The sequence below is a fragment of the Spea bombifrons genome, chromosome 6, assembly GCF_027358695.1.
Source record: "Spea bombifrons isolate aSpeBom1 chromosome 6, aSpeBom1.2.pri, whole genome shotgun sequence".
Lineage (NCBI taxonomy): Eukaryota > Metazoa > Chordata > Amphibia > Anura > Pelobatidae > Spea > Spea bombifrons.
This window is the reverse complement of record NC_071092.1, coordinates 43,149,997-43,166,248: the sequence shown is the minus strand read 5'-3', so window position 1 is coordinate 43,166,248 and position 16,252 is coordinate 43,149,997. Positions and strand designations below refer to the sequence as shown.

The 16,252-nt window shown below is 39.4% G+C and overlaps 1 protein-coding gene across 2 annotated transcripts in view; it reads right to left on the bottom strand.

The window, feature by feature from the left end:
- RNF220 (ring finger protein 220) overlaps positions 1-16,252 on the bottom strand; it is a 117,959-nt gene that overhangs the window by 41,910 nt on the left and 59,797 nt on the right. For both annotated transcript variants that reach the window (XM_053468593.1, XM_053468592.1), the window contains exon 3: positions 14,308-14,355. In XM_053468593.1, the coding sequence (XP_053324568.1) occupies positions 14,308-14,355 (48 nt within the window). The remainder of the gene's footprint in view (positions 1-14,307; positions 14,356-16,252) is intronic.

Here is a 16,252-nt window from a genome sequence, read left to right as displayed (position 1 = left end):
AATAGAGTTCTAGATTTGTCTTCTACCAACTTCCTTCTACTAGCTATTGGAAACAAGCCAAGTAATATGCGTTTTGCTCTTACTCTCCTGTCTAAGGTGATCAAAGTATCTGGTGTAACATGAACAGGTCAAAACCATGATAACATAGTTACAGAGATTCCTAATCTATGGTCTATGTAACTCTTGGACCTTATTTGATCAGTGGATTAGTTTAGCAGAAGACATATTGGTTCTTTCCTTTGTCAGGAACCTTTTGAAAACAAGCTGGTCTACAACTTGGACTTCTTTAAGAACAAAACTGAACGGACGGATGACTCACCAAACGAGCAAGAAAGTTATGTTTGAGACGACACTTACTTTTCCCAAATAATGCAGCACTGTGTAGCCTTTGAGGCAAAAATAGCTGTTACTTTATCACACGCAGACAGGAATAACCCAGAGATTCCAGCAAGACCTATTTATAGCCAGCACCTCCGGCACCAGACAATATGGGAGCACGGCGACCCCTTTTCCTAAATAAACAAGCGCTTGTTTAGAAGCGGAGGAAATCCTGTTGAATGTCTTGTCTCTTGGCCCGGAGGAGGCAGTGAGATGTATGAACGCTGGATCACAGGCTCTGCTTACCGACTGATAATGTAACCAAACTAGAGGCAGATACATGAAAGCTGACAGCTGATAAGGACCACTCTGCCTGCTTAATCCGTTTGTTTTTCTTGCTTACAAGTGTATCCAATACACCACTGAATCTCAGGTTTTATTATCTCGCTCATAACCTCTAAGAATTCCTATACTTTCTGCCAATACGCTTTTTTTCAAATAAGGTTATCGACAAAACTCAGTATCTTTCCAGTCTAGATATTAGCTTTTCTTATTATTTTTTTAGGTTAAGCATAGCATTGTATTTCAGCATTACTGCCAACCTGGTGTTATCAGATTATAGCCCCCCATCACACGAAGAATATTTAGATAATTTCTAAATTTCACAGAATTTATTCCATAAAATACATATAAATTTAAATGGTGAATTAAATCTTCATTTTAAATTTTTTTTTACTTATTTAGTGTTTTATGATTTGTTTACCAGCATAAACAACTTAGTTTTAAAAAAAAAACATTTTTATTTATTGATTTCTTTTTAAAATCATCTAAAATCTGCACTTAGATGTGTTTGATGCTACAGCATCTTTAATTGGATTTGAAAGCTCACTAGTCGCAGGATAAATCTGTTTAATAAATCCGCAGCGTGCTAACAGATGATGTAAAAATTAGAACCCCATAAATTGGGAGAATGCGACAGAGCGGGAAGAGAAAGAGTTAACGGGTGGCCAGAAGCTACACAGCCCCTATATCAGGGGGTTGAATGGTAAAAAGAAAAAAAAATACTCAACAGGAATAATGACCCTTTATTATCTTGTCCACCATGTCACATGCCTAGTGACACATAAGTTTGTAACCTGGTCTCTGCTACATCTTCAAGAAAATGTGTATCAAATTAGCTTTTTAAAGGCTCCGTGCTATTTGCTGGTAAAGCAGAGAATTTGCGGTCTCTGCTGAACCAAGAATGTAGAATGACAGCAATTGGTAAAAAAAAGGTGGCCTGAGCTGGCTAATGGAAGGGTGCTAATGACAGACCTCTTATCACAGAAGCAGTTTACATGTCAAAATAGAGGACCTTAAACATCCTGCACCCCAGGATAGAAAGCACTTTAAAAAGTGTGTAATAAGATCCTACAGATTTTTTTTTTAAACATCGCAATTTGATGCAGTGTCTTGTGCGTAAAATATCATTTCAGGAGGCCACAGAACACCATTAGTGAAACAACGAGGCCGTACAAGGCTATGGATGTCTCCTCTAGAAGATGGCGGAGTCATCTTGTGTTATGGCCAACTCAAGCTAGCCCTGATGTTACCTTAACTCAGAGTAACTCAGTGACATATCATGACCTAGGCTGACTAGGTCTAGGGCAACAGTCCCCTGGTACAAAACTATGGGGCAGGTCACCGACGATCAAGCCCCCCCGTTGTACTGCTACACGATGGGGCATCTTTGATCGGCCTTCACCATCGTCATTCATATCCCCGAACTCGGTTTCTTAAAAGCGCACAATGCATTTTATTGTATTTGGGATGCCGACTGTGGAGAGTGGCAGCAGGGGGCGCTGTCCTAGGTCAAGCCTAGAGTGACCCCAAAAGTAAATACATCACCAAGAACATGGACACAGCCAAGCAGCCATATCTTTACATAGCTGGCTATATGTGCTAGATATTTACACGTATATTTAATCTAAGGAGGTTACCGATTGTTGTGTTGGAATGTTCCTTTTGAAATCAGAATGTTCCTCGCTACATTTGATATCTGTGTGATATGTATTACTTTTTGCAGTAAAGCGACTCCATATATGTTTCTTGTCACCGGCTGTAAAAATGAAAATAAAAACATATTCTTTAGTCTACTACTTATTTATTCAATGTTATGTTAGCCCCGGGCCAAATATGCAGTAACCGACGTTGTATGGACAACTGGTGAGGTATCCTAAGCCCAGCTTGACATGTTAAACGTTCACATCATATTCATGAATACTTAATGTCTACTCAATGCCAGAATAAATTCTGGAGAGAACAGGAAATTAAACTATGAATTGGGAAAGGTGTTTTCATACTGTTGGCCCAGGAAGACATGTTTTGACAACACTTATGATTGGGCAGGCATCAGATCCGCTTGGGTATCATCCTCTTCCTCAAAGCTTGTCATGTGTCTGCGATGGTGGCTGTCACGGTCTAGAAATGTCAATTTTTTTTTCCACAGTCAAATAAAAAAGAAGTGGCAACCAACCAGGCATTAAAGGCAATGGGTGCAACACGCTGGCTTGAGCTTTTAAGTCATGATTGTTTGGCAACTCAACTAGAAGGCATGAGTCCAACCAGACTCGGAGTGAGGCATCATGCCATCGTGACAGATGGGAGTGGGTGCTTGTTGTCTATGTATCGGATATAATGAGTGCGGCACATACTGAAGCCACACACTTTTCCACAGTGGCCACACAACATTGACAATTTGCTGGAGTTTTTTTCTGTGTTCGAGACGTTAATACCATATGGACACATTATAACCCAAATTTTAAAAATGTCTACAATGTTTGGTACATTCGTTCCTGCTGACTTCTTCACTAAAATCAGAGAAGCCAAGGCTTTCCATGGCATTAAAAACGATCATCGAGAGCAGATTTAAGGAACGTATATTTTATTTAAGTCCACTAAACTAACCACATGTCTTTTAGTCTTTGTCACAAGCCAAAAATCAGCATTGGGACCCAAGCGAAAAAGAAAGGAAAGAAGAATGCGCAGGGTAAAAGAAACTAGGAGAGTCAGTGCAATCACTTTATGAATTAAGTAAGGGGAGGGAGAGAAGAGGTGGAGGAGAAGTTAAAAGGCTGAGAGGGAGATGCATCACAATTACTGGCTGGGCTGTAATGAGGATCCTGTCACACAGCTGTCACACGGTTTAAGCCCAACTATTTGAATTCAGTAATAATATATATAAAAAGTGGGAGCCAATGAATAAAAACAGCGAGAGAGAGAGAGAGAGGGGGGGGAGCGATACATATATTCCAGCCTCGGCTGATACTCCTTTCATTTCATGGCAGGACGAAATAAGATGATACACTCAACGGGCTCAGACAAAATTGATGGGGGGTGTGTGAAAAGTGGAAGAGGAAGGAGGGTACCGGCGCTGATCGATATCACTAAAAGCCGTGAGACACGGTGATGGAGTACAATTTTTTTGTCTTTGCTAAAGTATGGTAGCAGGCCACCGGTGATTCATGATTCTCACGCACAACGGGTAACAGGAGGCAGACAAGACAATGAATTCTAGATGAGAGAAACTTTGGCATCTATAAAGGGGGGTGTTTAACACAAAGGAAAGAGTAGAAAAGAGGGGGAATTAGAGAAAGAGAGAGGGAGAGAGAGAAAGAGAGAGAGAGAGAGAGAAGGGATGTCGGGGAAAAAGAAAATTGACATGGAGATGTGGACTGAGGGTGGGTGACATGCAGAGTAAAATTACTGGAAAGACTGAGAAAACAGAGCCTGGAAGATCTCAGAGGAAAAGTAAAAGAGTATGTCAGAATGTGGTGAATAAGATTTTTTATAAATAGAAGAAAAAAATAAGTTGAGGAGGAAAAACATTCCAATTGGCGTATTCACAAATAAAAAAGAGTGAAACAGTGTAACAGGTGATTGAAGAATAAAAGTGATTATTTATTGGCCATTTTTGGTGATAGGAGGAATGTTTTCAGCTCCGTATTAGAGGCCATCGTAAAATAAGATAAGACCAATAAGATCTGAGGTGTTATGTAATAAAACAGCAATTATTATGTATTTCCAACTAACAAAATGAAAAGAAGCATTTGTCAACATTTTTGGAATTTCTTATATTTTGGTGGCCTTTCGAAAGCCACTATCAGTGCCCTGGATCTAATATTACATAGAGGTCTAATGATGCTACAGTAACCATAAGTATTATTTGGATCAACAAAGAGTGTAAAATTCAAACAAACCACAGATGTGCCCACCGTCCATCTGCTAACCCAACTCCTTCACTACATTGATTTTGCCGGAACGCCATGAGAGGCGCATTAAACAGTCCTGCAAACCGGGCTCCAGGGAGCATGGAGAGCTGCCTGTATTTGTACAAAGGCCTAAAGGAGAGGCTGGATGGGGCTACCTCCTCTGTGGAGATTAAACTGTTAACTCCACTACTTCCTGAAAAGAACGAGTTAACCCTTCGAGAGCCAGAAGAACGCCCAATGTAAAGGAGGCTCACTGAGTAATGGGACGTCCACCCTTTACGCGCGGATCCCTAGGTGCGTAATAATTTCACTATTTTCTAGAATTGGCCCTTAGATATTGAAGGAACTTACAATATACAAGTTATGGTTTAACCCCTTAATGACAAAATGCATTATTTTCAATAGGTTTAAGGGGTTAAATGCGTGATTCTCCAACCTATGTGATACGGCACACCACACACACATACACACACTACATAAAGGAATATGTATATGTCAAATGGCTGGTGATTTGAGCCAGATTAACCACATTGGGAGTTATAGTACAACACCAACCAAGACATCCATGCTGTCCATGTCTTTTTTTTAAGCTTACTAGCTGTGTTGTAGAACAACAGGCACATTTGTTAATGACTGGTAACAAAGTAACAAACATTTTGGATAAAAGCCAAGGTACATATATATATTTTATATATGTATATATATATATATATATATATATATATCTATACACATATATATATAAATACAGATCATGCTTCGATGGCTCAGTAGTACATGTTACTCCGTCACTTCTCCCTTCACAAAGTCTGTACATGAGGACGCATACAGAATGCCCATTCCAGGCACCGGCGTTTTATCCCGAGCCTCCAGGCTGTTAAATGACTTTGAGAAATGGATAATCGATTATCATTCAGTGATGACCCCCACCTCCTCATCTTCTATTCCGCCAGCTGGAGAGCACGATCACCCTGACCACTCTCAGCCCGTCTGCTTTTCATTCACACTAAGATAACACTTTGTAATTAAGTCTATATTACTTAATTGTATACACATTGTCAGAGGTCTTTTGTGTAATCGGGGAGGCATCAGATAGGGATTTCTAACTGGCCTTTTTTTTTACACGAGGAAGGAAAGTTCTCCTTTTCCACGACTTCTGCATCAATCATCTGGCAAATGACTGAAATATTCACTGATTACAAAAGGCGACATAGAGGCAAACATCCATTCCTCTTGGGGGAAGCCTTGGATACGGGACCTGCCCAAACCTGTCCTCCTGCTTGGGGACGTTATTGTGAAATTGTGGGGAAGATTTTAAAAAATGGTGAAAACCTGCAGAATGTCATCTCTCCATTGTCCATTGTCTCTAAATTATTTCCATTATTTAGCAGTTCTCTCCCTACAGCTTACAAGAAAACAATATTTAGAAATCTTGGACAGATCCATTAAACCCGGATTCTTGCCAAAGTGAGCGGAGTTGACTTCTGAGTAGATGATTCTCAAGTAAAGGGGTAATGGGAGTTTATTTTGGCACGGCAAAAATCTTACCAAAGTTGAGTCTCCCTAGAGATTAGGGGACTTGAGTTTGCCCCTGCTCCTTGACACAACGTGCGAAAAAATATGCCCCCATCTCCTAATATGTGCCCATCACAAAAGAACAACTGCTTGGTCTGCCATATGTTAAATCCAGACCCCCTGCATCCAAATTACCCCGTGCTTTAGCTAATGCAAAAACTTGGGTTTGGGGATTAGAACCAATGGATACATAAAATAGGGGATTAATATAAAAAAGACACAGATATCCCTTTTTCTGAACATAAAACAAGTATTCTAAAAGAGTTCATTAAAATATAGTTTCTACTTTAAAAAAAAGAGAATATCCAAACGATCTTCTTCTGTAGAAGAAAAAAAAAGGCTTAACATCCTGATCAGGGTTATTAATAATGCATTCCTGACTAAAGTACTAATTCCCAACTAGAAATATGGTGCGAGGTTATATATATATTTTATGTTTGGGTGAATCTATTGATATTCAGGAGAGGACAGATCGCGGCTCTCAAGCCGGCAGAATGTGCAGCTGCCATAACATCCTAATTACCGTAAGCAAATAAAATCCAACCAGGCCTTGAACTTCTGTCCGTCCTTAACTCCTTCAGAGCCACCGTGCTCTGTCTTTACTAATTGATATGGCCGCGCCATGAACAAGGAAGCTTTGTGGCCGGTTGTTTAAAACTGGGAAGGGACCAGAAGTTTCTTGAAAATTATAAATTGAACAGAGAAACATTTTAATTAATATTGTTATTTTATGACTTCGGACAAATAATTGCATCTTTAATTTTATATATATATATTTATTTTATGACTTCGGACAAATAATTGTATCTTTAATTTTATATATATCTATATATATATTGAGAGAGAGTGAGACTGTTATAGATAAATATGTTGCTAAAAGTTAATATATATATATTTCTATGATAATGTAGTATTTGCGAAATTATTAATTTGAAAATATTATTTTCGATGTTGGACTTCTACATTCTTATTCCACCCGGAACCTGGAAATGGGCAGCGCTTGGCATTTAATCTTAACCAGGAGTAAAGCGTCCGAGTGCCAATCACTACAGTCACCTGTCAATCTCAGGTGGGAGACTGGATGTCAAATGATGTTCTAATGCTTATTCTATAGACATGTTTCTGTCTGAGCTGTGTTTACACCCGGGAGTAAATCAACAGATGCCATTGGAGACTGATGGCCTAATTTCTCCAGCTGATATGTAAGGGGGGGGTATGAAGTACCTTTGCTACACCTGATTTCTTGCCCCTCCACCTCTGCAGGATATTCATTCACGACAGCGATATTTTTGCCCCCCTCCACCTTCACGTTCTACTGCTGTCGCCCCATCTCATCTGTTTTTTGACAGATAACCCCCACAATATGCGCCACAAGATAAATCCGAAGGCCCCCGGCGTGCGTCTGTCAAAGTTAAAGATGATAAATGGGGGAGGTGAGGAGGGACAGGCTTGCAGCATCTCTAGGTAATGGATAAGGTTTATCGTAGATGGATACACACACCGCTATGATCCCGCGTTAATCTCAACACGCGACGTGGCAAGGGGGGAAGAGGAGAGGGGTGGGGAGCGGAGAGAGAGAAGGGAGACTGATAACAAGGAAATAGGAATGACAACATTTTTTAGCTAAGAGATTCTTCACAAAAATGCCATCTTGCTCCTGGCCGTGACAAGCTCTTGATTAAATAGGGGGGTAGTGGAAAAGGACTAGTCGGATGCTGGGGAGGGCATGCAGGGATGAATCATTTCATTTCTGAACATTTATTAGCATGTTCACTCAAGAGGGGAGGAAAAAATGCGGTGACACCTTCCCCGCTCAGTGCTGCAAACCAGGACTAAACAAGACGTGAGCTTCTCCCAGGATAATGGGAAATGCGGGAAGGTCTATTTATCAAGACGATAAAAAAAAATAGATACTAACAACCGAAGTAGAGAAAAGCAGCTTGAAATACAGCCTGTGTTTGTCAAACGTAATCCGCTAATGGCGAGACGATCATTTCCCCCCCCCCATGTAATTGTGTGCGCTAAGTGTTGAAGAACAGTAATTATAAAACAGGCACAGTAAATAAGTAAATGCTAATGATTAGCTAAACATGGATGGGTTTTTGTAGTTGTGGATGAGTGCAGGTTTTTCATCAATACATAAATATAAAAAAAAAAACTATAATGACTTAAGATAGATCTAATATTTTGTATGGCGTTGATGCCACATTATATGGGAAGATGTTAAGTCATTTTGGGTAAAAAAACAAACCTTTAAACTTTAGAACAAGGCCTTTAAAAGACATTACATCCAACGCAAAGTAAGTTTTAATAATCTTTATAAATGGTTAGTCTCCTGCAGCCGGACCTTTTCTTTTTTATTAATAGCGCTGGCCAGCGAGAACAGCTATTGTGCTTTTATATTAGAAGGAGAAAGATTGAATGCAATTAAAAGGTTAATTCAGAAGTAAACCATGTCTTGTACAGGTTGGGTCATTCTGGGAGGACAGCCTGGCAAGGGTTGAAGTTGAAGGACAGCGGTGCCTTTCCATGCATCCCAGATAGAGATTCAGGATGCATCAGACGTTCGTGCGCATACAACATCAACAGGCGAGTTACACAACACTTTTAGAGAAATGCCAAGTATTTTGTTAAAAGACACCGTAGTGTAAGAGTTCTTATTTTGGGAATTTGGGAATTTGATAATAAATAATAAAAACTGACGCTAGTGTTGTTGATCTTTGATTTTTTTAATTGAGCTCCCTATGTTAACTCTTGCAGACGTGTTTAACGTTCCTTCTGGAGCTGCTGGCAGCAAATGGGTTGAACAGGTTCTCTAAAACTATTTTGTGGAGCTGCCACGTGTCCCTTTTTTTGTTGATCGGGATAGCTGCATCGTGCCTTCCGGCGGTGCAGGTGGAGCTGCCCAAATTACTACGAGTAAAAGGCAAGCAGGTGACATAATTACAAGCCGTCCTGCCACATCAAAAGCTGTTCCTTTTATTACAGGTGCCACATTCTTAGAGCCACGGGGGGCAACAACATTGGGAATTGGGGGAGCTATATTAAAAAGACGTCGCCCTTCTTTTTTTTTTAATGTTCACTTATTAATACTGGATTAATAAAAAAAACCTGCTGCTTAAAAGACATTTCTGAGGACTAGTAGATTTTATTCCAGAAGGATAATTACCAATAAATAGAGGGACAATAACTATTAATATTTTATGGCTGTGCTTAATGAGCTGCAGAGAACAGTTCGCTCCCTCCCTCTGTCTCAAAGAATCCCATATTTGTTTAACATTAAGAAAACGGCCTCTTTCATAGCCCCACGTTCCGCTCCCCCTTTCGTCTGCCCCGCTATATCCCCCACACATGTGAATGAATATTACGCAGGCGTAGTTTATGTTCCCGTAATTAACGAGCTGCAGGCACAAGTAAAAGCTACACAGAAAGGAGCTTTGAATACAGCATGCTGTCCATGGCATCACGATGACACTTGTCCATGATGAAAGCTGTATGCCACAGCCAGGCACGCCAGGTAACAAAAAAAAACCCTACAACCCCTATTAATCCGAGCGTTAGCTTATGGATATTTAATAGAGTCTAGCAAAGTAATTTTAATAACCATTGTATTCAAGTTTGGGGAAAAAAACTAAAATTTCCAATTTAAGGGTTTTCGGACATTTAGTATGTGGGAATCAGAGCCACTTTTGTACCCTAAATTTTAATGAAACCATAAATCTCCATGGAAACGCAATGTAAGCGATATATGTAATGAATGGAGGAACATATAACAATACAGCGTGGTCCTCCAGACAATAATAAAAACAGCCTCCTTGCCAGACAATCGCTGACCAACTAAGACTTGTCACCTCCGTCGCGTGAAAAAAAGGTTTTGTTTTAAGGCTTACGTCTGGACAAATTGGCCTCTTGACCAGAACCCCCCCTGCCCCAAGTGCTGACAGATGGTATTATTTTCCATCAGTCAATGGGATAAAACGAGCAGAGAACGTGATTCAAAACTTCTGGATCCCATCAATATGTGATCTGTCATAGTTTATCGGCATTTCCCATTGCCCGAGACCGAACAATGCTGCTAGTTTTATTAATACGTCAAATACATTATCCATGTAATATACTTGTCTGTTCGGTCCTGCCCACGGCCTCCCCAACCTATTCCTTCCGACGTGATAAATTGGCTTGTGTTACATATATGTATGTCATAATTCGTCAGAATAAATGAAAGTGGGTCCAGACCGAAGGCCCCAAGCCAGCAAGGCTTATCAAAAGAATTTAGAAGAAACAGTGATTATCATGAGATTTCCTTGCCGTAGGGGGTCCGTAGGATAAGTCGGCCAGATATTTTAAGCACATTTTTTATTTTATTTTTTTTTTTAAATACAATGGCTTAAGTAAAATCTGATTATGATTCATGGATGTGTATATTTAAATTTTTTTCTGAAATTTCATATTACTGATACATTATTTAAGGTAGATGTTCCATATTCCGTTTCAATAAAACATTTAGTGGGAATTTATAAAATGATCTTATTCTGGTAGATCTGTTTTATTGCATTTAAACCATCTGAAGCAAAATACTAGGTTATTTTTTAACTATAAATGTATCCTTTTATTCAGAGATTCAGGGGAAAAATTATACCCGGGGACATAAGTCTGAAACAAGAGACATCTCGACGTCCCACCGTAGCGAGCTGCCAAAAAACAAAAATGTTTTCAATGCTCCGTCTAATCCATTAAAACTATGCAATGGACGGAAATGGATTCCTGTTTAATAATGATCCATGACAACCAGATCGCCATGAGATATAAAGAATATAGATATCCAGGTGCTACGGGACTACAACTCCTGTAAATCTCTGCCAGACATATTTTATAAGGATTTTCTAAAGTGAATTTTGAATTAAAACATTAAAATCAATTTTTTTATATATATCCAATTTTTCCTGGTTGATAATTGGTGAATTTTAAGTAATAACAGAGTGGAATAATATGTGAGGTTCGGCAAGGGTTAACTTTCTGGAAAGTTATCATGGAAAGCTAAGCTGACATTTTCTGGAAATGTGTTCTATCATTGCGGGGAAAACTAAATGTGACATTTCTGTTGCACGCTCTTCTAAGCTTGTCAGAACCACTAATTACAACAGAGGACATGATATCAGACATGAGAGCGGCGCTATAATCAAAAAACAATCCATTCCCCAACATAATCCCAAAATAATCCCAAATTTAAGGGTGTTTTACCGATACTTTGTATTTTTATGCCTTTATAAATTGTAATATAGTCCGTACCTAATTCAAGCTATACTATACATTATATTATTATATATATATTTACATATGGAGAGGCCGGCAAATTATTATTTTTTCTATTTATTTTTTTTACGATTTGAATAATCCCAGTCTTCCCAAATTTTTTTTTTATTATTTTTATTCAAAATCAGTTTTCAACCATAATTTCTGTTTTCCTATAAAGCTACTTTATCTCATATAACCTGTAGTTCTAAAATAGCCTTAAGTTTTGCCGGTGACACCGATGTCCCAGAACACAGTGCTTCTTTTGCGTGATTTATGGAATTCTAATTGCATAAATAAATATTTTTTTAACAAAAAAATTGGGGGATATTTTATTATTTTCTTCTTTTAAGCATTCGGCATCAGAACTTTAATAAGTGATGTCTTATACTTAAAATATTTAATTAATATATTTTAGAAAAGGCTACAGGTGTTGCACTAAGGTAAATTAAACGTTAAGTCGGACAAGAGTCTCCTCTTTAATGAAATGCAGAGTATTTCTGTTCAGGGTTTCTAACCCCAAAGGTTACTTCTCCTCGGTACAAATTGGCACTAAACTAGACCTCACTCATAAAGGGGTTAAGTGTTTTTTTTTTGCCTTTGCACGCAGTAAATGAGTCAGATGTGTGAGGAAACAGCACGAAGGGATTGAACACAGCCATCATCACAACCCTTTCGAAGCTTGATCGTGGCAAATTGGCTCAAGATTAAAGAAAAGCCCTCTATTAAGCAGAGGGTGGGAGCTGCGGAGAGGGGGGGTGCACAACCGGCCCCCCTCCCAAAAACAACAGGCCATTCTTGTATCCGGTGTAAGTGCTAACACTGTAATATTTTAAGCAGAGAAAATCTGAGTCCTCGGGCCCCCCGTGGAGCTTTATACTGAGCTTATAAAAATTAAGTGGTAAGGACGCACAGCTGTTGCAATAAATCCAGCTTCGCTAAAGCAGCCCGGTCGGAAATTTCATCTCAACGTGAAACTGAAGGGACGCGTACAATATTAAAGGGGTACCTTGGGGTGGTGGGCATGAAAATGGGCCTTTACATCACACACACACTGCCGCTTTGAGCAAAACTTATTAGCTTCTGGCTGACGGAAAAAGCTACCCAGAAACAGTCGATTTGGCCAACACATCTGGACGTGCCTGTATACGTACGCTCCTTAAAACATGGCCGTATACAAGCCAGGCTGTATACCGAGATTGCATAATGATACGTCGAGTTCTACGTATTAAAACATACGCTGAACACTTTTATAGCTAAAGGCAGCTTTGGAAACAACGTCCAAACCTTCTCCATAAATCCTGATTTTTTTCCATGTAAAAATGCGGAGAGCTGTTTTTTATCATGTGATACAAAAGGAAGCGCCCTGAATGGTTGTTGCCATAGAAACTAAAAAAGCTTCATGAACATTTCTGAGTTTTTGGTTTTTTTTTATGCGTAAACCTCCAAAGAATAAAATGAAAGATCCGCTAAGTTTTAATTTCCTAACACTGCTAAAAAATAAATATAAATAGATATAAATAGATATATTACAATGCACCTGTATAGATCAAGGCATTCCAGGTGCAACATTTGAAGCTCACCCCCTTAAAGACCTATTATATTAAACCCCATATTTATTTATTTTACGTGGCAGGCGTGTTATTCAAATAACGGTTACTTCTTAAGCGGTTGATGATTTATTTACGGTGCTATTCATTAAGTAACATTTTTTTTTCCCCATTTCAGGTTGCTTGCTGGATACCTTTTAAATTGCAGCTGCATGTTAAAAAAAGGGAAAATATACCCAAAAGTATTAAGGGTCTTGAGTGAAATTTAAAAAAAAAAATCTGGCAACTTCTACCCTGTTGGGAGTGCTTACTTTTTAATATACTCATTGAAGGTTGGTAGGGAGCCCATCCGTGGGCAATATAATGAAGTGTGAGAGCCAAGACGTGACTTTGCAGGAGAGTTGAATATTCCGAGCCACCAACATCACTATGCATTACGAAGGGCCAATCTCAGTAAGCTTCTCCAGCTTAAAGGGCTGAGTTGGCCCTGGATAATGTATGGTTAAAGCAATAAGATCACTGCCAAGAACTCTCCCCGCGTTAACTATGCATTATACAGGGCCAACTCTGTATGAGCAACTGCCGAAGCAGCTCACTGACATTGACCCTCCATAACGCATAGTCATGTTAGATGGTTGGAATATTCAACTTGTCCAAAGCCTTGGTTTGGTGAATTTGGGTTCTACTTAGAGGCGGTTACGGCTCCGATTGCTTTACTGCAGAGCTTAGAAACTAACTGCTCTAGTCCCTTTCAAATCACCCTCCGTGAGTCAGATGGTCCCCCTGAGGATTAATGCCCAGCCTTTCTGTTGTTCATTACAAAGATATGTTCTTGTTATTTTTATGTAGCAAACTGGGAAGAGAGCTGTATGCACAAATAAGGCGACCATTGACCCCAGTTAAAAAAAAAAAAAAAAACAATTATAAATATTGTGTTAATATTGTGAAACAGGACAAATAAAAAATGAACAAATGCAATCAACCCTTTTAATGTTCAACAGACCTTGGAAAATATACAGTCTGTATCGACAAAAATCACTACAAGCAACAAGTTGATGATTCTCCTGGCTCTGACAGTGAAACTTGTTACAGGATCACTCAGAACGGAAATCTGCCAGTAAAAAGACAATTATGTAGTGAAGCAAAGAGGGAGTCAGGGTATAAAAACCTGCTTTAGTGCCTCTATTGTGTTTTTTGAGGGTAGTGTCTGAAGTTCTAGTGAGAGCCCTCTCATCTGAAGATCAATTAGCATCAATTACTGACTTCATTTAATTGTCGTAGAAGAAGAATTTGTCATTTTTAGTCTTGAATTAATGGCAGACCTTCAACTTTCCTTTGGCAGAACCATCCGGACCTCTTGCAGAAGGGAACTGCAGATAGAGATGGGAGGGGAGAGGCAAGGAGAAGTGGAGAGAGAGGAGAAACAGAGAGGGGAGAAAAGAGAGAGACAGAGAGATTGGTTGGTTTTTAAGCAGTGGTGGTTTGGCGTTTTTAATGAGCTCTAAGGGAAAAGAGTTTGGGGGTGATCTCTAACATATGCAATGGATTGAGCTAAACAATGAAATACATTTCTTTCGATTAAGTTGATTAAACAAAATAAAAGTTAATATGTATCAAGCCACACTTCTATAGGTTTTGTCAATTCCACTTTCTGACGGGGGCCTCGTGCATCAAGACGACCCCGTCGTGAGTGCTAAGGAGAGGGTAGAGGAGGTAACAAGATGAAAGAATATATGCATTTGAATAGAGATAAGAGGGTGACAACAGGAAAGTGAGAAGAGCATAAAATAACGGTGAAAGGGAAATACAGACAACATAATAACACTGCAACAGGGATCAAGACAAGAAGAGGGTCCGAGAGACACACAGAGTAAAGACAGACACGTAAGGACACCCAGGAGGACAGAGACACACAGAAATCAGGAACAGGGAGACAGAGAATGAGAATGTAGTGACGACACAGATAATGACAGTGGTCTCAGGGTCCATAATGAGAGTGTGTCATTTACTATAAACATTATGAGACAAAAACCCGGCCAATGCATTTCGCACACACTATAAAAAAAATAAGATAACAAGATAACAGCATTTCACAATTCTTATGTCTATTACAGGATTTAGCCTTGGTACATATATTGTAAGCTCTTGTGGCGAGAATTTGCTGTGATTGTGGTATGAAAGGAGCGGTGGCTTTGCCGGTGTTACTTTGTGTCTCTTGGGGATGGTGTCTTGGGGGGGGTGGATGGGATGAGCGGACAGGCGGGTGAGTCCCGCTCAGAGAAGCAAAAGGAGATGACAGGATGGTGGCCATCAATCACCCCTCCTGGGCTCTCTGGCAGAAATTGAGTTTTGACTCACAGGGGAGAATACAGCAAATTAATAGACCATTACCCAAGCTGTGACCTGAGAAATGTGTGTGTGAGGACAGGGTGGGACAGAGGATAATGGGAATGCCATAGGGCCGCTGTTTCATTAATTTTAATCCCCGCCGTATGCCGCAAGCCACACCCACAAAGATTCAACATTTAAATGGCCGCGCTTTCTGTCACTTAACAGGTTAAACGCTAAAAATCTAAATATTATTAAATTAGCGGAATCATTTTTCAAATGCAATGGGAATTGGGGGTGCAGGTTACCATCTGATTATTACAGAGATGTTCTGGCAGCAAGTGGGTTAATAGAACAAACAAGAAAGGCGACAGCAGAATATACATTAATTTCTCAATGACATAAACATTTAACCTTTATGGGGGTAATTGAATCAGCAGGATTTTTTTTTGCCCGTATCAGAGGGTACGTCTAAATAGATTATAAATGTATTCTTTTTTTTTTTTTTTACAAATGTATTCCGTATGTCTTTGCGATGAAAAGAAATTTGTGAGATGACGCGCTTTTAGGAAATAAAATTTTGATATTACTGTAAACTGTTGGCGCTATATAAATAAAAAGATAATTGTGGTCAGGACGAATTCTGCAGGAATATTCGGGGTAGCAAAGAAAAGCTTGTAAGGCGTCCCAGTATGGAAATCATAATGAAAACCCAAGTTCGATTGTTTAAGATCAGGACTTACTAATGGGAACAACGTAATATTTCATTTTCCGGCAAACACCTCATAAAGAGAAACACTGCTTTACGAGATTCTCTATAGTCTGGCAACAGAGGGGTTAACAAGATATGCATGCGCCTTTATATTATTATCATTTAACGCAATGTGATGGTGCATTATTTCCCCCAACTGGCCCTATCGCGGCACAAATGAATTCCCT